General features: G+C 40.2%; 1 protein-coding gene across 3 annotated transcripts in view; it reads left to right on the forward strand.

Annotated features, from left to right (window-relative positions):
* The window catches only part of LOC145777489 (uncharacterized), a 39,925-nt gene extending 31,500 nt beyond the window's left edge, over positions 1-8,425 (forward strand). For all 3 annotated transcript variants that reach the window (XM_082588869.1, XM_082588870.1, XM_082588871.1), the window contains 3 exons: positions 770-850; positions 2,493-2,618; positions 8,025-8,425. In XM_082588869.1, coding sequence (XP_082444995.1) covers positions 770-850; positions 2,493-2,618; positions 8,025-8,041 — 224 coding nt within the window. In that variant the 3' untranslated portion in view covers positions 8,042-8,425. The remainder of the gene's footprint in view (positions 1-769; positions 851-2,492; positions 2,619-8,024) is intronic.
* The last annotated feature ends 3 nt before the right edge of the window (positions 8,426-8,428 follow it).

An 8,428-nucleotide genomic window follows, 5' to 3' on the forward strand; every position in this document is an offset into this window, starting at 1 on the left:
GGGCCCCCCCCATAAATCCGCGCCTGCCTACACGCTACCATGCTGTGCCTATACCTCTACACGCACCTTAAAATAGACCCTGACCTGAGTAACCATTCAGCCTGCACCCGACAAAATACTGTAGCCCACATTCATGAAATTGCCGAAAGTAGGAAGTAGGCTATAATCTACCATTGCTTTCTAATCTTTCGTGGCTGTAAGAAAAGTGAAACTTATCGTTGACTTAAAAACATAAAAAAAACAAAAGCTTTATTATTATGAGTAAAAAGTTTTTCACAAGAAAAACTGCATTACCTTCGTGTGCAACAACACTGGTGCACCCAGATAGTTCGGTTGGTTTAGCGCTCGACTTTGTGCATAAAGAAAGGTATGCACGGCCACGTTGAGCAATGCATTTAGGGACTATCTTTATTCATCGACACGTAAAAATAGATCGAATAGTTCATGACAAAAATACTTCAATATGCGGAAACTTCACTCTGCCAATATCTGTAACTGGACGGCGTCAATGGTTCGAAGCCTCCATAATCCACAGGTATGCTAAAATTCTAGGATTAATCTCTCACAGAAGCTTTCCCAGTCCGAGGATAGATTCAACCAATCGATAAGTAGGCTATCGAGAAGCAGTTTGAGACTTCACATTTTTCCACACGCCTTAATTTTCCCACCCGATTCACCTGTTTATCGACGGGACGGTCCAGTATGACTTAGCCTACAGTTATGATGACATCATTAAGTCATCTTTTACGCTTATCGCAACATTTTTCAGGGATAGTTGGTCCTCCTCCTCCAAGAAGAAACAGTAACTCCCCAAGGCCCACAGTTACCAGACCTCTAACGACCACGCCAGGTAAATTTGTCAAACTCATAATTCTTTAGATTTTTAATTAAATATACCGCACTGTAAGCATTTAATTTTACAGACTTTTTATTCTTGCTATTCATTTGACGTACTTAGCTGCAGGAAGTCATCTTTAATGAACTTTTCTTAGTCTAGTTGAGCCTACACTCTACAGCAGTAGGCTACATAGGCTTATCTGTAGAAAAACTACCAATGGAAGTTTGTCATAATTACAACGTTGGTATGTCATGTTTTGCTGTTAAAAAATTGAGAAATCTACACAATAGGCCTACATTTTATACAGACTTCCCACAATTATAATTTTGTAACTTACTCAAGCAAAAATTATTATTACGTAAGCTACTTGACAATTAACAACTGCAAAGATACAGTAGGCCTAATTAGTACTTGTATGTAGCCTACAATGTAAAACTGCGTTCTTTTCACCATCTTGTAGCCTTCATACTGGTTGGGCTTCATCCATGACCTTCTTTATGAAGATGGCTATGGCTTCATCGCAAGATAGATTTTATTAATTTGTGTAAAGACTTTATTTCTGAAGCTGCATCAATGTTTCAACCCCATTTAGTCTTTTCACTGTTCTAATAAACCTTAGAAATAGATTAGCACAAGTCATCACAAGTAAGGTACAAAGATAAGCTAGCGTTATAGCGACTTGTTGTTACAACCTTCACTGAAAAGCACAATACAGAAAGAACTGTTTTGCTTAAACTTCATTAGTATGCTTCATAATGCACAGTAGATAGGCTACTAACAAACTTTACAGGCCTATGGTTCTCATTTGGTTCCATTTGTAGCTTACTTCTCCTTATGGAAGGAGGAGAGAAGGATTTAGAGGTTTTTAAGCAATTTCCAACTTTTTAGCTTATTTGGCCCATCTTTCTGTTGTAGACTAATATAGTCTTATGTTCTTTAATTGACTTGCCTGAACCAGGCATCAACGGCCTCAGTTGAATATTTAGTCCAAGTAGGCTATTCCTATTATAATGTTTTACGAATAATTGTTTCAGAAGAGTTTGTCCTAGTTTGCCAAGCATTCCACACAATGTGCCTCTTTTAAGTCAGTGGGTGTCCAAATTTTTCTCCAAGCTAGCCAGATTTGATAATGCGGAAGTGCCCGCGAGCCACAGCCTTTGACGATCTTGTTTTGTGTAAAAAAATGTGCATAGGCCTATAGCCTATAGTGATATAGGCCTAGTGTTATTTAATGTCATCATCATACAATAAAGCACTACATGCAGGTTTAAGTATTTTGTTATGTTAGCAACATATCACAGAATGTGAGAAGTTAGGTTGTAAGTTATAAGTTGTCTGTTTTTTCACCAAACATTAGCACATCCAGAAACTTTGTAAAGCACAGCTGTGTAAATGTGAAAGATGACACTGACGTATTGGCTTCTATAGCTCTTCTTCAATGTGGCCAACACATTGTGCAACAACAGGCGCTGGCCACATGAAAACGTATCGCGGGCCGGACTTTGGACACCCCTGGTCTAAGTAGTTGCAGCCGACAAACTTTAGATAAATAAATAACTTAAAAAGTAATTGTGCTTTGTTTATTTTGCGATTTTAGAGACTCTTTAGGCCTACATTTGCCACTTACAGATTTAATACTTGCACTTATTTGCAGAGCCAACTGAATGTGTCGACCGCTTCAGCATCTGCTCACGATACAACCGAAATGGTTTTTCATGTAGGGAAGGTAGCGCTGCTCGTAGAAGCTGTAGGAAGACTTGCGGAGTTTGCACACCAGAAGGTAAGGCAGCCTTGGTTACCAAAAGTTAGTTTTCTTCCTGTGTTGTGTCTAGACTCTAGATAAATAAAGTTGATGTTATTGTGCTGGATATTCGTCACAAATGAAATGAGAGGCAAATTGTCTGTTACTGCAATAATAACCAAAAACGAACAGCATTCAAGAAGTCCAATGAGAAACTTAACTTATGAATCTTCATTCTCGGACTGACATAGCCTTGATAGGTTCATCTTGGTACTTCACATTGTAGATATTACCGATCTGTAGATAAGCCTGATGCTGCGAGTTCGCTGTGGTAATAGCGAATTGCACTGACTTTCGAAACACAATTCCCCAGTCATGGTGTTGGTGTTGAAGTCAGTGAGTCGTTGTTTAATGCGGCTCTGTTTTTTGGATTGAGGGTGCTGTCTGTTGAGTTTCTGTGTTGTTAAGCGTTATTGCTGTGAAACTTTGTCGAATCAGTTGATTAATAGATTAGGTGACGTAGTTCCTCCTTTTCGACACAGTTGTTGATCTTTTGACTCCAACTACTCGTGAAAATGGCCTCTTTGAAAAGCAATTGTACCACGTCACGTCGTTTTCTCTGGCAATGATTGTAAATTCGAAGTCGGCGAGGCACCATTCGTCATAGCACATGACTAGGGAACTAAGCTAGTGCAATTCACTATTACACAGCGAACTCGCAGCATCAGGCTAAAACAGATCGTTAATATCTACATTGTAAAGTAAGCAATGACCATGCTGCTAAAAGCGAAACTCAATCTTTTGCTCAATCTTGGTAGTTTCGCATGCTTGCAGAGGCTTTTGACGCAAGGCCGGTTACCGAGATTGATAAAGTGAAGTTTTCCGATTGTAACCGGGAAATTATTCCATTCTTCTTGCTTATGAGGCAGCAATTCAGGCAACATCTCCCAATAGTCCAGTCGTTGAAGGGTTTTACCTTGACTTAATTGGTGTAAAGCTGAAATTTTGTACATTGGTTCTTTTCATTGTGTACAATGACCAAAAAAAAATCCCCGTGAAAATTTTTTGGTGAAAAAAAGTTATCCGCTTTTTTCGAAATTCCGCCATTTTTTTCAAAATGGCGGATGTACAAATACTGAATTATTCAATTTTTGTGAAATTATTGTTAGTGTTGGTGCTCATTTAAAAGTAAATTTCATACTGCAAGTATTTCACATTGGTAAAGCATTGGTCCGCCGTGATTGCCGGAGGAAGTTTACGGATACACGGAAAAAGAGTTCAGGGAAAATGCCTGCAAAGAAATTACGATCTGTGACAAGGAAATTCAAGCTTCCGAAGCCTACAGTATACTGCGTCAAAAGGGTGCTGATGGAATTAATGCTGCCAATACTAATAGAGGGGACAACACTGTTGTGACAGCTGGTCGAAAAGTACACATAGACTGTCGTAAACGTTATAGGCCTACTAAGCCAATCGATGTACAGCTTAAGAAGAACAGAGAGGAAAGTGGGTCCTGTGTCACGAGGAAACGAAGTGTTCGAATTCTTGATGGCAATTTCCACAGTAAGACTCATTGTTTGTTTTGTGGGACTCGAGTTCTCACGGATACTAGACCTGGCTTTAGTTTTGTTAAAACAGATGTTTTTGCAAGGGCTATATTAGAGTGTTGTGAGAGACGTTCTGACGATTGGTCATGCGCCGTGAAAGGTCGTATTGAATACTACGGTAGCGATTAGCATTCTGCAGACTGTTTATACCATCATTCTTGTAGTGTTACTTTTATAAATGGATCGTACCCTTGCAATGCAGCGGAGTACCTGAGGCAAAACGTCGAAAATTTGGGCGACCGAAGGATGAGGAACAGGACCAGGCATCTCTAAAAATGTGTTCCCATGTTGAACAGAATGATGAAGAACAGTTAACGATATCAGACCTCAGATCTAAAATGAAGGAGTTTTTAGCAAATGATGATTGCCTTCCTTATGGATCAAAATATCTGAAGACCCAATTATAGAAATAGTGCGGTGAGTCTATTTATGTAAATGAAGGTCAGGGCCTTCATTGCATTGTCACTATGAGAGAGAAGACATCCGAAATCCTGCGATCTCATTTCCTAAAAACAAGGCATGAGGATGATGAAGAGTCACAAAGGAGAGAAATAATTAAAACTGCGGCAAAGCTCATCAAAAATGGTGTTCCATCTGTTAATGATCACTATCCAAGTATCCAAGCACAGACGCACTCAATAATAATAATCGTGTTTTATTTGCCCCCATTGCGATACATAACATACAGTAACACTGCGATCACAGATACGATACAACAGACGACAGGAAGCAGCGAAGTGACACATAGTCTTCGAGTCAGCTGCTCCCCTTATTTTGGCTTGCCATTAAGTGTCTTTGCCGAGACACAGCCGCGTGCTTTGGAGCGGTGTCGAACCCACGTCCTTTCGAACGTCGTGCAGACGTTTTCACCACTCGGCTACGCAACCGAGACTCAATCTCGGTCCTGCTCTAATGTAGCCCACTTGCCTGAAACTTTGTTGAGTTCCTTATTAGTAGGAAAAGACACCAAGCAAAAGGTTGCAAGTAGGCCTATTGGCCAAGTTGTCAGACCACGAGCGGTGATTGCACCATTGCAAATTGGTCTTGCTGTTCAAGGACATCATTTGTACAGGTCGAGATTTCTTGTTAATACTTTACAGTTTACACAGTATGGGATATCGTTCTTCTTACGCAGAAGTCCTGAGGTTTGAAAAGAATGCAGCTGATTGTGTAGCGTCAGAATCCATTGTTCTAGAGAACATAGACCTACTCGAAAGTACAATGTTATTTGCAGCTGATTATTTTGATCATAATATTATCACCCTGGATAGGAAGGGGACTTTCCACGGGATGGGAATGATTGCTGCCTTGACACTGGGTCAGAAAGCAAACCGTGTAATTCCAAGGCACAACATATCACAACTCAACATCACAAAGAAGACTAGGATTGAAATCATGAAACTCCGCTTTGCCAATGAAGCGCAGAAGACATCACCGTCTGGTTATGTAGCCTACCTTTTTCTCAAGATCAAACCCTGAGCAATATTGTGAATGGTGTGGCCGAGGATAACGTTAATGTACATGAACATAAACAAACGAAAAAATGATCGACTTGATTAGTAAAACATTTCGGGGTAGTCTAAAGGCTGCGAAGTGATCAATGCCCCAGGGGATGCTGATGTTCCGATTGTGAAGGCTACTGTTCTTAATGCAGTGTCACACTCGACAACGTTGATTAGAGAAGACACAGCTCTGTTGGTCCTGCTTCTTCATTATGCGCAACAAGTAAACAGAGATCTATATTTCCGTTCCGACAAGGAAAATGCTGACAAAGTGTATCATATAAACGAACTGAAAACGGTGATGGGTGAAGAATTATGTTCCCAGTTACTTTTTCTACATGCCTACACCGGATATGACACAACATCAAGACCTTGGTGTGGGTAAGAAATCTGTCTTTCACAAGCTGGTAAAGGGTGATGCTATTCTGAAAGACTGTGCCAATTACCTCCTTCTTCCAAAGCAGACAGCAGCATCCATTGTGAACAAAGATTGTCAAGCGATGGCTGTGATTTTTGGGGGCACGCGGACGGATTCCCTCTCGTCATTGCACTACAGAGTACTAAGAAAACAAGTAGTCTCTTCCCAATCATTTGTGACACCAGAACGCCTACCACCTACTGAGTCATCGACAAAATTTCACCGTCTAAGGGTTTACTACCAAATAATGGTCTGGCTAGGACAGAAGAGTGATATGGAAACTTACGGGTGGGGTTGGAAACTGAAATGCAGTCAGTTTGTGACAACAGAGTCGGACATGAATGCGGCCCCAGATTCCCTCTTATAGATTATCCACTGCAACTGCACAACTGCCTGTAGCACTGCCAGGTGTAGCTGTTGGCAGAATAATCTACTCTGTACCTCAGCATGTGGACAGTGCTACTTGATGCCTGTGACAATACGTACAATCAGTCATTATAGTGGATGAAAATGATGACCAGGACTTATTAAGCAACTGAATGTAAATAACTTAATAAGTGGTGTGCGATTCTTGTATTGCCAGTGTTTCACTATTGTTTTTTTTTCATATAAGTCTTTCCATTAAACTAATTAGTTAATTTCATTTTGAATTGTCTTATTGAATTCCTTACCACCTTAAACCTAGGGATAGACGCCAGAATTAGAGGTCTAGCATGAATATTAAGTGAATTATTGTCATTATACTGTTTTGGCGGCCATCTTGAAAATGACAACTTTCCAGTGCTCTGATGCTCCTATATTTTTAATATATTATTCTTGATGAAATATACTAGAAACAAAACTTTAGAAAACCTTTTGTAGCAATTTTTTAGGGTCAAACCATATATTTACCTGACTGTAAGTGAACAAAATTATCGTTTTTGAAACTATTATACATTATCGTACCGGCAGGCTATTATATAATATTTTGTTAATGTCACTTCGTTTAAAGTCAAATATAGCTGTTATTGAGTACCTACTTGCTTATTAATTGTGACAATGATAATATCATATTTTAAAGAAGCCATAGTATGACGATACTTCGAAAAAATATTCAAATTTTGTTTTTCCGCCAATTTGAGAAAAAAAATGGCGGATTTTCAAAAAAGGCGGATAACTTTTTTTCACCAAAGGATTTTCACGGGGATTTTTTTTTGGTCAATGTGCATAATCAACTGAAACAATGTGCAAAGTTTCAGCTTTACACCAATTAAGTCAAGGTTCGGCCCTTTTTTTCGCTTCAACGACTGGACTACAATTGTTGTAACCAGAGTAATGTCTTCATATCAGGGTCTATGAGATCCACATGTTTTGTAGGTCGAAACACCAAGTTTGTGCAGCCAATGTGTATCCGTGAATTTTCAGAACTGCACTGTTGGTGGCGTGTGTCTCCTGTAGAAGAATAGCCGTTATTTGGTTGGCCTTCACTATTTGTTCTAAGATGTCGATTTTAGACTTGGTCAGGCCTTCCACATTCAACTGCAGCAAGGTGATGCCTTCCCATACAACAACTGAAGTTGCCCGCCCTGAACAGCTATTTTACATGAAGGGCGCATGCTCTGGGTCGGCATCACTCTGTACAAGATGGAGTTGCATGGAGCTCTGTGAGCTACAATTGCTGTCTCAATTTGTTGTCATTCGCTTGATTGCAAGAATCAATTACCAGGGGCTCACCATTAGAAGGTTGACAACTTGAGCCAACGTCATTCATTAGGTGTCGCTGAATGGAAAACAGTCCTTAGAATGCGTTGCTCAAGCGCAGACCCCGCGAGTCGAACTAGCGTCGCTAGATCTTGAAACTTCTTCGTTTACGCACTGAAGTTACGCGATTACCAACTGAGCTATAGGGGCGGACTTTACACATCTTATTTCCTTTCAGATGACGACGATGAATAAGCCAGAGCCAAGAGGATGGGCCAAGCCAACGAGGTTTCTTTCAAGCTGTCGTACTAGACCCAGTTAGCAAAATTCGTCGTTTTGACATTCATTCAACGTCTGCAGAAGGACTGATTTTGCTACTTGGGAAGTATTTGTATCGCATCTCCACAACCGTTTCAGCAGAACTTGACATCAAGCTATTCATGCGAGCCAAAAATTGCGAAGCTCTATCCCAGTCAGCAAATCATTCGTTATTGCTTTGAATCAACGTCCGCTGACGTTATAAGAAAACCTCCATTGTTCTCCGCTTCGAGGATGTGTTTTGTCAAAGCTGACAATGGGAACGGTGTGCTGCTGTTCAAATCGTGTTTCGCGCTTTGAGTTTTTAAATTAAACCACACAACC

Source organism: Aplidium turbinatum, chromosome 9 (assembly GCF_918807975.1).
Source record: "Aplidium turbinatum chromosome 9, kaAplTurb1.1, whole genome shotgun sequence".
Lineage (NCBI taxonomy): Eukaryota > Metazoa > Chordata > Ascidiacea > Aplousobranchia > Polyclinidae > Aplidium > Aplidium turbinatum.